This window comes from Nicotiana tomentosiformis, chromosome 1 (genome assembly GCF_000390325.3).
Source record: "Nicotiana tomentosiformis chromosome 1, ASM39032v3, whole genome shotgun sequence".
Lineage (NCBI taxonomy): Eukaryota > Viridiplantae > Streptophyta > Magnoliopsida > Solanales > Solanaceae > Nicotiana > Nicotiana tomentosiformis.
Genome location: NC_090812.1, coordinates 96,538,446 through 96,552,798, shown reverse-complemented (window position 1 = coordinate 96,552,798; position 14,353 = coordinate 96,538,446). Strand labels below are relative to the sequence as shown.

At 34.6% G+C, this 14,353-nt stretch overlaps 1 protein-coding gene and 1 pseudogene across 3 annotated transcripts; one reads left to right on the top strand and one right to left on the bottom strand.

Moving 5' to 3' along the window:
* Positions 1-3,828: 3,828 nt before the first annotated feature.
* LOC138910754 (uncharacterized mitochondrial protein AtMg00810-like) lies at positions 3,829-4,402 on the top strand (annotated as a pseudogene).
* A 3,311-nt stretch (positions 4,403-7,713) lies between these two features.
* Positions 7,714-12,203, bottom strand: LOC104099027 (putative indole-3-acetic acid-amido synthetase GH3.9). 3 transcript variants are annotated; one of them, XM_070188178.1, is made up of 6 exons: positions 11,764-12,202; positions 11,388-11,489; positions 10,468-10,490; positions 9,658-9,756; positions 8,787-9,068; positions 7,714-8,226 (listed from the first exon to the last, which is right to left on the bottom strand). In XM_070188178.1, the coding sequence occupies exons 1-6, from the start codon at positions 12,057-12,059 to the stop codon at positions 7,931-7,933; spliced, it is 1,098 nt and encodes a 365-aa protein (XP_070044279.1). In that variant the 5' UTR covers positions 12,060-12,202; the 3' UTR covers positions 7,714-7,930. The 3 variants fall into 3 exon arrangements, with proteins under 3 accessions (XP_070044279.1, XP_009604191.1, XP_009604192.1); XM_009605896.4 differs by having other exon boundaries at positions 9,658-10,490; XM_009605897.4 differs by lacking the exon at positions 11,388-11,489 and having other exon boundaries at positions 9,658-10,490; positions 11,764-12,203.
* Positions 12,204-14,353: the final 2,150 nt, after the last annotated feature.

Below are 14,353 nucleotides of genomic sequence, written 5' to 3'. Positions count from 1 at the left end.
GAAACTATTTTTGAGTCCCGCAAAATTTATGTTTCAAGAAACCGACCAACTTTGGTCGGTTTTTTAATTAAAATAAATAAAAATTAATATTAAAAAAATCGATCAAAATTGGTCGGTTAATTCGGCGGGTCATTTAAAAAAACTGATCAACTTTGGTCGGTAATTTTACTTTTTAATAAAACCGACCAACTTTGGTCGGCTATTTTCATGCGAAAATACAATTAAAGAGTATAAATCAAATAAAAGACAATCTTAAAATAAAATGTACCAATGGTCTAGTGGTAGAATAGTATCCTGCCACAGTACAAACTCCGGTTCGATTCCCAGATGGTGAATTTTTTTATTACATAATTAAAATACCGACCAACTTTGGTCGGAAAAAAGTGACCAACTTTGGTCGGTTTTTTTTGCAATATTTTTTTTTTTTGAATTTAATTGACCGACCAAAGTTGGTCGGTATTCCTTTCCGACCACAAAAATACCGTCCATACGTAAATGGTCGCGTTTTGGTCGGTTTTTGGCTATTACTGACCAACGTTGGTCGGTATTTTTGGTCGATTTTTACCGAATTTCTAGTAGTGTCAATGGCAGTTGCTCAAGTCAATACTAAAGAAAGAAACTTACTCTATAATGCTATAAGTGGAGAGGAATATGAGAAAATTTCTAATTGTGATACAGCCAAAGAAATGTGGGATAAACTAGAAGTTACTTATGAAGGAACAAGCAAAGTAAAAGAAACTCACATCAACATGTTGGTTCATGAATACGAACTTTTCTAGATGAAAGAAGGAGAATCCATTGAAGAAATGTTTGCGAGGTTCAGCAAAATCATTAGCGATCAAAAAGCTTTTGATAAACCATACTCAAGTGGTAATCAAGTTCAAAAAATTCTGAGGAGTCTACCTACCACTTGGCAGACAAAAGTAGTTGCACTCGAATCACAAGATCTAAATAAACTTTCTTATGATGAGCTTCGAGGAGATCTTATAGCATTCAAGAAAACTCACCTCAAGAAAATAAGCCAGGAAGAGAAGAAGAAAACAATCGCCTTCAAGGCTACAATCGAAAGGACAAAAAAAGATATTGATGACGACCCAGAAGCTCTTGAAGAAGAGATTGCCATGGTATCAAGGAACATGGATGGTTTGATGAGGAGATACAGAAACACAAGAAGAGATAAGGTACCACCTAGGCGAACCAGGCAATATAATGAACAAGATAAGAATGATGGAAAATACTATGAGTGTGGAAGATGTGGGTATGTTCAAACTGAACGCCCAAATCTTAAAAGAAAGGTTTCCAGAGGATTCAACAAAAACAAATCATTTGGAAGCTGGAGTGATGAAGATAGTTCGGAACACGAAGAGATAGCAAATCCATGCTTCATGACAATCCTGGAAAATGACATAAACAAACTCTCAGGCTGCTGGACATATGAAGATGCATCAGATGATGAATGCAAAGATGATAATGAGAATTGTTTCATGGCACGAGGTGAAACAAACGAGGTAAGATCTTATAACTGTGAAAGATGTAATGAATTACAGGATATCCTTAACCTTACTCTAAAAGAGTATCAAAAAATGATGAATGAACTAAGGAGACTCAACAGGGAAAAGAAAGATGGGAACTCAAGCTTGAAGTATGTGAAATTGAAAATGAGGAACTTCAAGATGAAGTTCAGGAATTGCAAATACAACTCAATGGCATGTGCAAATCTACCAGTCATAGTTCTGTCAAGTCTAACCATGCGACTTATTAGTCAACTAGAAAAGGACCAGCTAGAATAGAGTCCACTAGTACTAACACAAGTGGAAGATCTAAGAATGGATCAGCCCCTATGTGTCACTACTATAATAAAAGTGGACATAAATATTCCTTTTGTCGATTTCGTAAATCTAATGTTTCAGGGTGGATTTGAAAACCCAAAAAACAACCCTGATCTTAGTAAAACTAACCAACAAGGACCTAAGCAAGCTTGGGTACCTAAAAGAAAGTGATAATTATGTTATGCAGGAACACCCCAGGAAAAGCCGCAAAGGAAAATGGTACTTAGATAGTGCGTGTTCCAGTCACATGACAGGTGACAAAAATATGTTCAAAGAAGTTACAAAGATAAATGGAGGAAGTGTTAAATTTGGTGATGACTCAAGAGGGATAATAGTTGGCACTGGCACAATTCCATTCAATAACAACTTTGATATTATTGAAGTTTATCTTGTAGATGGACTTAACTACAATCTCTTGAGTATAAGTCATCTATGTGATTCAGGGTACGAAGTAAAGTTCAAGAAAACAGGCTATGATATTGAAGATGAGACAGATGAAGCTTTGAAAAACTTTGAGATATTCTGTAAAAGAGTTGAAAGAGAAAATGAGTATCTTATTATAACCATTCAAAGCGATCATGGATGAGAATTTGAAAGCAGAGCATTTGAAGACTTCTGCAATGATCAAGGATACACCCACAACTTCTCAGCTCCAAGATCACCCCAAAATAATGGAGTAGTTAAGCGGAAAAATAGAACTCTGCAAGATATGGCGAGAACTATGATACTAGAATATTCCTTGCCTAATCACTTTTGGGCAGAAGCAGTAAGCACAGGTTACCACATTCTCAACAGATGTCTCATATGACCTATCTTAAAGAAAACTCCATATGAACTATGGAAAGGTAAACGACTCAACATAGGTTATTTCCATCCATTTGGCAGCAAGTGTTTCATCCACAATAATGGTAAGGACAATTTTGGAAAATTTGATCCAAGAAGTGATGAAGGTATTTTTCTAGGTTATTCCATAAACAATAGATCTTTTAGAGTTTATAATAAACGCACTCATCTGTAGAAGAATTAGTACATGTTATATTTGATGAAAATAACACTATGACCGAGAAAGGAATTATTGCATGTGATGAAGATCTCAATCAAGAAACACCTCAGTCAAGCAAACCTCAAGAGTTGACTGACAGGCCAGACGGTGTCATGGAGTCAACTAATGAGCTTAACAACAGTCAACCAGAATCACAGAAGGAGTCAACTACTCATACGAGTGTAACACATCCAAATGAATAAAGAAGTGAACGAGAATATCCTCAAAAGTTTATCATAGGAGATCCAAATGAAGGAATGAAAAACAGGGAAGCTCTCAAGAAAAAGGCAATATAGCAGTGATCTCTCAGATTGAACCAACAAAGATAGAGGAAGCTCTAAAAGACTCAAGCTGGGTACAAGCAATGCAGGAAGAACTGGATCAATTTGACAAAAACCAAGTGTGAAAATTACTGCCTAAGCCTGTAGATGCTACTATAATTGGTACAAAATGGATTTTCAGAAACAAGCTCAATGAAGATGGAAAGGTTGTGAGAAACAAAGCCATATTAGTAGCTCAAGGGTACTCACAGCAGGAAGGAGTCGACTACGAAGAAACCTTTGCTCCAGTAGCTCTATTAGAGTCAATATAATTCTTCTTGCATATGCATCCTTCAAAAGATTTAGACTTTTTCAGATGGATGTCAAAAGTGCATTCTTAAATGGCTTCATTGATGAGGAGGTATATGTAAAACAACCTCCTAGTTTTGGAGACTCAAAGTTCCCTTACCATGTGTATAAGTTTACTAATGCTTTGTATGGCCTTAAACAAGCTCCACGAGCATAGTACGAAAGACTTAGCTCATTTCTACTTGATCACAGATTTATAAGAGGTAAAGTAGATACTACAATATTCATCAAAAGATCATCGGAAGGTAATCTTATTATTCAAGTTTACATTGATGATATTATCTTTGGTAGTGCTAACCCTCTTTTGTACGAGGAATTTGCTAATCTCATGCAAAGTGAGTTTGAAATGAGTATGATGGGAGAGCTCACGTTTTTTCTTGGACTTCAAATTCAAAAATCTGAAGAAGGAACCTTTATATGCCAAGTGAAATATACAAAGGAGCTAATTCAGAAGTTCGGTATGAGCAGTGCTAAAGCTATTGGTACACCAATGAGTCCGTCAACAAGTCTTGACAAGGATGAAAAGGGAAATCCTATTGATAAAACCAAATATCGTGGAATGATTGGCTCTTTACTTTACCTAACTGCCAGTCGACCAGATATTATGTTTAGTGTATGTAAATGTGCCAGGTTTCAGTCAGCTCCTAAGGAGTCACATCTGACTGCCGTAAAGAGGATAATTTGTTATCTCATTGGAACTATTTCTTAGGGACTATGGTATCCACATTCTAATAATTTTAAACTAGAAGGTTTTTCAGATGCTGATCTTGCAGGTGATAAGGAAAACAGAAAAAGCACCAGCAAAACATGTCAATTACTTGGAAAGGCACTAATATCATGGAATAGTAAAAAATAAGGATCAGTTGCACTATCCATAACGGAGGCTGAATATATCGCCATTGGATAATGTTGTGCACAGTTATTATGGATGTCTCATCAACTGGGTGACTATGAATTATTTTTTAAACCTATTTAAATATTCTGTGATAACTCTAGTGCTATATGTCTTTCAAAGAATCATATGCATCACTCTAGGGCTAAGCATATAGATATCAAACATTATTTCATTAGAGATCATGTCCTCAAAGGAGATATAGAATTATCATTTGTTGGCACTACTGATCAACTAGCAGATATTTTCACTAAGCCTTTACTTGAAGATAGATTTTATTCTCTAAGAGAACTACTTGGTGTTATTTCTCTTGATCATAAAAATTAGGACCTATTTGACATTGTTAATTCTTGTATGCCTAATGTTTCTAATTTTGTTTGTTTGTGTAAGTAATCATTAATTTAGCGCCTCATATTTTCCTCTCTTTTCCCATCAGTTGCAGCTTTCAAGAAAGGAAAATCAATCATCATGACCTTTCACTGACACCCTTTCCTTTCCTGCACTCAACCGTCAAAATTCTGCCTTTTTAATCTCTGAACCACTCGTCTCAGTCTCCATTGTTCCTATCGCTCAGAAACCCTCTTCAGAAATCCTTCAAACTCCTTCCCAACAGTCTTTCCATGGCTAAACACTCCAAAAATCTATCTGCCTCCACTAGAAAAAGTACTCGCTCCAAGGGAAAACCTTCTTCTCAGCCCCCAGAACCAGTAGAGCTAGGGTCTGACCACTCAGAAGGGTTTGCCTCTTCTCAGGCAGAACTATCAGATCACTTTCATCATTTAGGAGAAAAAGCCCTAGGAAAAAGGCCTATGGAAGACCCCTATGTATCTCTTACCCCCAAGAAATCCAAAATAGACCTCTCGAGTTCTCTAGAGTCAGACCTCAATTTCTGGGATACCCCAAACATAGATTACTTTGTTACTATGAGAGACAAGCCCATTGCTCATGGCAGAGTAGTCGACCTTGACGATATGGAGGCCCTCAATTGCAAAGTAAAGGATTTGTTTGTCTTTCAAGGATGGTCAAAATTCCTCTCTGTACCCCTTCCCAAAGTCTATGAACCCTTAGTGAGAATGTTCTATGCAAATCTTCGCTATAGCAAGTCTGATAAGTTGGAATCCCTAGTCTTAGGTAAACGTATTTTTCTTGATTGTGCCATGTTCGACTCAATTTTTTAGTGTAAGTGCTCTGGTTTTCCTATGCTTTTCAAGAATACTTGGCCTGATAATTTTGAAATTTCTTTTGATCAAGCAAAATGTTGTATTGCTGGGTGTCCATCTGATTTCGTCCCTAACTAGTTAGGACCTAGTGATGTTAGTTTTGAAACCCGAGTTCTGACCCACATTGTTGCAACCACTCTTGTTCCTCTTACTGGATCATTCACCACCTTCTCTCAACGAGATACCTTTCTTGTTTACAATCTTGTGACCAAACTCAAGATTAAATTATCCTCTTGGGTCATAAATTTTATAATAGAAAGTGTTGATGATCCCACCAGTTTGCCCCTATGGTATGGCTATCACTCACATCATGAAAACTCGCAACATCTCTATCTCGGAATACCCTTTTGTCTATATTTCAAAATCCTACAATTCTAGAGTGTTTGCCATTATGGGTTATGTGTGTGCAAAGGGCTCCGGGGTGAAGAAACAGAAAGGTGAAGTCAAGAACGTTCAACCTGATCCCAAAATCAAAGCCTTTGTTTTTCATCACAGCTTAAGTGATCTTGATCTTGCTGAGAAACTGACTGCCATTGACAACAAGCTGACCATCATCAAGGATTTTCTTGTTTCCACTCAGTCCACTGTTGGAGACATCCATATAATCTCCAAGGAGACAGGGTCTGATGTTTCAAAGATGAGGGTTAAAATTCTCAGACTTGTAGAAAATGCAGTCAAAGCATTCAAGGAAATGCATGACAGGATTGATAGGGTGACAGTTTCAGCCAATCACTACAAAAAAAACTACAATTAGCTGCGAACGTCGTCGCTAATCTGTCGCTAAAACGCTAGTAGCTAGCAGAATTTCTTGATAATTCATTGCTAATCCGTCGCTGAATGAGATTAGCGACGGATTTTTTATTTAGCTACAGAATTTGTCCGTCGCTAAAACTTGATTTTTTAGTAGTGAATGCCAACTTTAAACGACTGAAGGAGGCGATTTGCAGCACTCTTACTTACTTCTTACGTTGCTAGTTGTGGAAGTTTCAAACAATTTTTTGTGTTTTGCTGTTTTGGACTGGATAACCAGTTGTTGGATACTTTTCTTATTTCTGCTAAAACTCTGCATGCATATAATGCCTGCTTTAGTATCTATAATGATTGCCTAGGATGTGACTGTCTTTACATTGCTTGTTTTAGTATCTGTATATCCCCTCTTTGCTAATGTCAAAAAAGGAGAGAAAGAACTGTACATTGCACGAGTCGACTGAAGAACATAACAGTTCGCATAGTATTTATTGAGGGGGAGTCGACTGAATTATGCAGCACTCATTGAGGGGGAGTCGACTACATGAACTACAGGGAAGTCAACTGTTGTTTATATATATATATATATATATATATATATATATATATATATATTATTTTTGTCATCATCAAAAAGGGGGGAGATTATTAATTATAAGTTTCAATGATGAAAAATAATATATTCCATTTGGTGTAGGATCACAAGGAATAAGGATTAAAGAAGCAATACCAATCAGGAATAGATCAAGGAAATAATCTATTAACGGAGGGTCCAAAAGCAAACAAGGAAAAGAATCAATGATCAGTAATGAAAAAGAAAAAAGCAGCGGAGATCCGGCAAGAATAATCAATCAGAGATTGACGGAAACTATTATTGGAAGGCCCCAAATCAAAGGGGAACGAGATCATTAAAAACCAATGAAGCCAGAAATCAAGGGATCCAGCGGATACGCCTCAAGTAACACAAAAATATGCCTAGCAGATGGAAAGCTCGTCAAGATCATAAATCAAGGAAGATCAACGGGAATTTGACCTTATTCTTGGAAAGAATCAATTCATGATTCTTTTGAATGATCAACTCCTTTGGGTTTGCAATCTCTCAAGATTCTCGAAGGCCTTAGGAAAGTATATATACAGATGTTCCGGACCTGAAAAGAATATACTGTGAACGAACCATCTTCACTCTTTTTGTTCTACTCTAAACAAGCATTGTAGTTTCTGTTAGATCTGCCATGTAATTAGTGAGGGAAGAAAAAGAGATAAATACTGGTGAGACATTGTATCAAAAAAAGAAAAGAGGACGATGATGGCAATTAAAAAATAAATAAGAGAAACTTGGAGCTTAGGAAGAAGATAGCAATTAATTGAGAATTCAACATCAGTTAGAGGACGATGATGTTCCACTAGTAATTAAAGATTTAAAGAAGCTTCTCACAAAATCATGAAAAACGCTAATAATACAAGCCTATGGGGCTCGTATATTAGAGCTACAACCCTCAAACTGCAACTTCGTTGTCAGCTTAATAAATCAAAAGGGAAATTAATGTTGTTAGCAGGACGGAGAGATTACTTCAAGCACTCCAGGAAGGTTCCCTTGGGCTAAAATAAGAAGCTTTTACAGTAGAATTCAGAAGTTCAAATGCAGATTCATTGGACATAATGCATCTTGGAGTTTTGTACTGATTAATAGATCCACCTTGACTTATAAGCAAGTCCATTAACGCTTCAAAAGTGCCTGGCTTCACCAATCGAATCTCTAGTGGCCCAACGGACTTGTCATTCGTCCGGCATCGCCTGTATATGTAGTCAAGCTGTTCTTCAATGGCAATGCAACACTCTTCAAGCACTTGTGCTTCCACATTGACATCTGTTAGAGGAAGACAAATGTTAGAGAAGAGAACTCGTTGTATTCGCTTGCAAATATCAAGTACAACGTAACTGTGTATGTATATGTTAGAAAAAATGAGATTTCTGAACTCATATTACATCAACAGTATTAATTTTCTATAGTAACTACTTTTGTCCCGTCGTTTAAGCAGAAGCATAATTAAGAATGTACATTCTTGGAGGCAAACTAATGCACTTTCTTGTCAAAACTAGAGGTGTCAAATGGCAGGTTAGATTATATTTGGGCGGGTTAAAATGGTTCAAATCATTAAACATGTACTTGGGTTATACGTCATCCAATGTTTGCTTGGATGAAAATGGACATGTCAATTTGAGCTAAACAATGAGTGTACATATGCAACCCAAATTAGCCCCATTTTTTAGAAGAGCTTACTCTGGCTATGACTAAAAAGTTAGATGAGTTATATATATTTTCATGGTCTAAATTTGACACCCAAATCAAAATAATTTGTAAAAGTTATATGCACTCAGTTGTAGGATATATAGAGTTCTAAATACTAAAATTATCGTAATCAACACCTTTGTCGATGATGGAATGGCTGTGAACGATCTCCCAATAGAGGACGTAGTGGCCTGGTAGGGAGGAGGCATCAGCGTAACTGGTGTATTCGACGAGCAGAGCCTGGTGCGGCTCCAGGAGTTTCTTGGCTAGGGTTATGCTCCTGTGAAGGTCTTGCTCGTTGGTCTTGTCATTGTCAATGCTGAGGACCACGTTTCTTCGGCAAATGAATCTGAATTGAGGGGCTTTATTGTGGAATCCAGTTACTTGCAACACATCTCCAATGCGATACCGATACAGTCCTAACGACAATAATTTGAAACAAGTAGAAAGACAGAAAAGAAGATTAGTGATTTAGGCATGGTACAACAACAAAAAATCCAGCGAGTTCCCACAAGTGGGGTCTGGAGAGGGTAAGATGTACGTAACCTTACCCTAACCCGGAAGAGAGATTGTTTCCGATAGACCATCGGCTAAAGAAACGATGAAAAGAAGAAATGATAACAAGTAGTAACAACACAAGATAAAAAGAAACCGAAGATAAGATAGCGGTTAAATGCTAGATAGTAATAGAAGTCTAAAAATAAAAATATATCTTACTATCAATAATGCTATCCAACTGAATTAGGCATAGTGCAATTCTGTTAAATGACGGTGAAATTTTTATATTTACGTGTTTTAACTTCAAATACACTAAGGTGTAAACAAAATCTTACGAGCAGATAATTCGTCCTACTTTTCAGGATGCTAATATTCTTATTGTGGATGATTACATGTCGGTATCATTTAAGTGACTTGATGATGTAAATTGTTTTTTACATATTATTGTATGGACTAATAGAAATTAAACTCTGATAATTTATATATTTCTACAAACCGAAGATGATGTACCTGAAAATGTAGTAATCACCAACTCGTAATAATAACCGAGTCTAACGTGGACCAGGTCAACCAGCTTACTCTGAGGCACAAACTCTTCTTCGTCCAAGTCTATTAAGAAAGTTCCATTAGCTCCTAAAGGTATGAATTCAAAATATGCCATATTAGGCAATAGGGTGAAAGACACCTCATCTGGAGGATTCAAGGGTTTCAAATTGACACCAAAGTAACATTCAGACGAGGCATACATTGTACAAATTAAAGGCAATTTTCCTTCACTATAGTACTCTAAAGCCGGTATATATTGTGACATGGACCCTGTGACAACTGCCTCAATATATTTCGCCTTAGGCCAAAGTTGGCAAATTATCCCCTTCCACGACGAACGTCCACAAATTTCCTCAATCTCATCTGTATCGATATCAGAGTCTAGGTTTAAAGTCGAAAGAATATTGGACAGGGAAGATCGACAAGAAACATCGGTGATCATGGCATTTAATTGGCCCGTTCGAATGTCATGACACATATTTTGCCAATTACGTTGGAGGAAAGAGATGGCACGGAGGAGGGCGGAGGCGAAAACGGCACCAATTCGGAGGACTTGGTGGCGATAGACAAGTCCAGCTAGTAACTGGCAATACATGCTTTGGTTACTGTCATAACAAAGTATAGCTTGGTCTGGGCTTGTGAAATCGTTATAAGGATCCTTTGATCGACATTTAAAGTGCTTGCTTTTGTAGTAACTTGTTAGTACTGTCCTTGCTGGTATGCCACAAGGTGTAGACATTTCTGCCTTGACAAAGTAGAGGAACATGGCTTTACCTTCATCAAGTCCTGGTATATACCTGGTCAAATAATTAGGATTAATTAGTGTAGAGCACCAGAACAGTAAATTAAGAGTACAAATTAAAAACATATATATACACAGGAATGAAACTCAGTATGAAGCAACGGAGACTAGGAAAGAGTAAAAACATATTTGCACCGGGTGTTTACACCAAACCAATTCAATTTGCCATGGTTATGTAATTTTATTTGGTGAAAATGGTATTAATTAATCATAATTAAGTGAAATGAGTCTATTTACAAATATATGTCATGCAACTATTGGTTTAGTATAAACACCCTGCATAACTATTTTTAGTTTTTTTACTAGGTAAGCCTCATTTCGGGAATGAATGACTTTCTTTTTGAAATATTGAAAAAAGGACCTAATCCTAGTCCCTAGATGAATAAAGTGAAATCTGTTGGGGATTTGTACCTTGAATAATAGTTTGTGCATGGAGTAGCTCAGAATATTATAATTCCGTTCGAAAATCATTACACGATCAATGAGGGACGAGTGTATTATCTAACACCTTTCCCCAAGTGTAATCCGGTTCTAAGCTTACACATGAATTTGATTTTTCTTTCTTTTTTTGCCTTTCTAACTTTTTTCTTGTATAGAGAAAGGGAGGCTCAACGGGAGTGAGCCTTGATTAAAGGGAAACAGATTAGACTCAACACTCAACAGGCCACTGAGTGTTGCTATTGTTCCAGTCACACCAAAGACTAGTCTTGTCTCTTCTACCTAATTACCATATCCCACCTTTCAACAGCTAGCCTACTATGCCATCACCCCCAAATTTTTTTATCGAAAAGACTGGGGAATTTCAATTCATTTTGTGAATGCATGCAACATGCAAAATAGCTAGCACGTACTGCTAATAATTTACAAGTGAATGAGCGTGAAATTAATTAACTGGTTCATAATAGGCATGATGAGATTGTAGAGAAACGTTCGACGGTCGAGATCTTCAGCAATTGAAGGCATCAACTTAGGCTCCCCACCTGACGTCCCTGAGCTACAATATGTATCCAAAGAAGAAACAAAAAACAGAAACTCAGCAACTTTAAATAGAAAGCAAATCAATCAGCAGATTGAGTTTTTAAGTTATATACACTGTCAATGAGAAATAATTTTTATATTATCAGTTCACTTAACCTATGTAGCAGTTAATTTGTCTTATTTTTAAGTTATAAATTCCAATTTTTGTGGGTGAGCTGATAGTGAAAAAAATTATGATATACTAATATAACTTAGGCTCTATACATGAAAACGGGAAAAAAAAAATATACCTGCAAAGCATTTCAGTGATGGGGTGAGCAGAAATAAGATTAGAGTCTTCTCCATTAGCAATTCGTAAGATATAAGGCTGAATTTCCTCGTAAGTAACTGTTGGGATAAGACTCTTGAATTTTGAGACTTGTTTATTATCTTTTGATCCCATGAATTTTTTCAAGTATTCAGTTTCCCCGTTTTGAAATAAAATTTCTCTTAGAATTCCCTCTTGAACTTCATCAGCGCTCTTCGTTAGACTCTCGATCTCTTTCATTGCCTCCTTGCCTTTGTACTCTAATTTCTTTCCGTTCATTTGATTTTTTATTCAAGAAAATATAAAGAAACTGTAAGTTCGTAATGTTAATTAAATTAAAGAAATAAAAGGAAGTATTGGTAAAAGGAGGAGAAAAACTAGCAATAGGCCATATCGGGAGAATTTTCTTATTGAATGTGAAGAACCAAATGGATGTGGCTTTTATAAAGAGTCATGGCTAATATCAAACAGAATATTTCACAATAAGTACTTAGTTGGATAACGTCAATGAACAATTAAAAAGGTTCATCATGTCGATTGATAATTTTTATTTCGCTTTAGAGGGAAGTCTCATAAATTAATTAAAGTGATTGAGTAAGCATCATAATTTGTGATTAATTCAGAGCTACTTTTTCTACTTATTTTATGTGACACACTTTCTCAAAACCCACCTCATTGATAGTAGATTTCAAACTTTTTTTTTGTTTGTTAAACTTCGTGAGAAAGTACAAAAAATATTTTTCCAAAAGATGGTTGTTTTTCCTCTATTCTTTTAACTTTTTTTCGAAAAAATTTGCATGAAGATTGATTCCTCATTAAAGGCATTCCAAGACAGTACGCAATCATTATGGGCTCCATCTAGGCTCTTAGATTTTTTGGGGAGAAAATTTACGACTTTGAAAGGTGCAGTGTATATTGCTTTAAAGTTCAAAAAATTTCAAGGTCTTGCTTTTGAAAATTCTGTAAACGATAAGGTCCGAATAGATAATTTGATCAGTTAGACGTTCGTTGCCCTTATTACCGTACACTAGTATTAGGGCGTGTTTTCCATATCAATGAATAATTCTTTTTAAAAATATTACATAAAGTAAATATTATTAAATAATATAATTGAATTATAAAATAAAAATAAATTAGATAACTTTCTAAAATTAGAAATGTTGATCCCATTTAGTAGAGAAATCATGTAAATGGAAGTCTTCAAAGAATAATAAGGATAACTTAGAAAATTATTGTTAATTATTTTCCTAATATAGAAACAAACAAGTAAAAAAATACTTCTATTATGATAATTTTTCAAATAATATAAATTGATAAGTTGCATTTTAAACTTTAAATATGACTAATATTTAATTAATAATTTATAAAAAAAAAAGCATAATATATAATAATATAGGGAGTTGTCATTTGTTGGAATATTTATGAGAAAAAATAATTAATGATATCTCATTTAGAATATATTTTTATATTTTACCATTTTATTCTTATTGCTTCAAGTCTACAAATATTAATAGAAAAATAATTATTGTGTTTATGATATCCTGACATTATTGAGTAAATTCTACTCATTTAGAATATATTTTTCTTAATGATTTTGCATGTTGAAATAATTACTAACCGTAATTTTTAAATATTATACAAAAATTCAATAAATAAAATTTAAGTTGATTTTGAAGTTCTGAATATTAAGATTAACATGCAATGTGTTATAGTTATGTTGCATAGTCCAAATAAGGAAAGAATTTATTTAAGGTAAAATCTTTATTGATTTAAACTTTTAATTATTAGATTTTTCTACATAATTCAAATGAAAAATTTAATAATAAAAATTTTTACTGATTTAAAATTCTACATATTTTAAAATAACAGAAATTGTTTCCAATGATTAGAATTATGTTTATGTTGTTTCCAAACTATAGTGAGCTATATATTTATGTTTTTAATTACTTTTTCATATATTTCGTCCGCATTATTTTAAAATTTCGTTTTTAAGTTTTTCATAGAGTTCATAATTTTAGATGGTCAGAATGGGTTAAAGATTATGGGTACTTTAATGACATAAGTATATTTTTCAAGAAAATAATTATATAGATTTTAATGTATATACGATAGTTTTATCATTTAATTTAGGATAAAAGTACGCATTTAATGGAACCATAAAATGCTTAATGAAATTTGATATGTACGTTTCTAATTAGTTTGTATGCACGTATAAGAAAAAGAAAAATCTATAAATAATTTGTTCAATTGATTTATTTTAATGCCCTAAATATTAGGATTTCCTATGTAGTAGTTTAAATAAGGAAAACTTTAATAAGCAAAATTTAAGTTGATTTAAAAGTGCTAAATATTAGGAGAATAATTAAATGACTATATTATCCAGTGTAACCTCTATTTTAAAAGGGTAAAAAAGGCGAACAATATTTCGCTAAGAGATTTCGTGCTTTTAATATAGTATAAATGGTTCTATTAGAGATTTTTACTTAGCTATACAAAATTATAAACTTATTTACCCCTAGTAGAAAGGTTATCACTTAATACATTTTTATATACAAATTACCAACTATATAAAA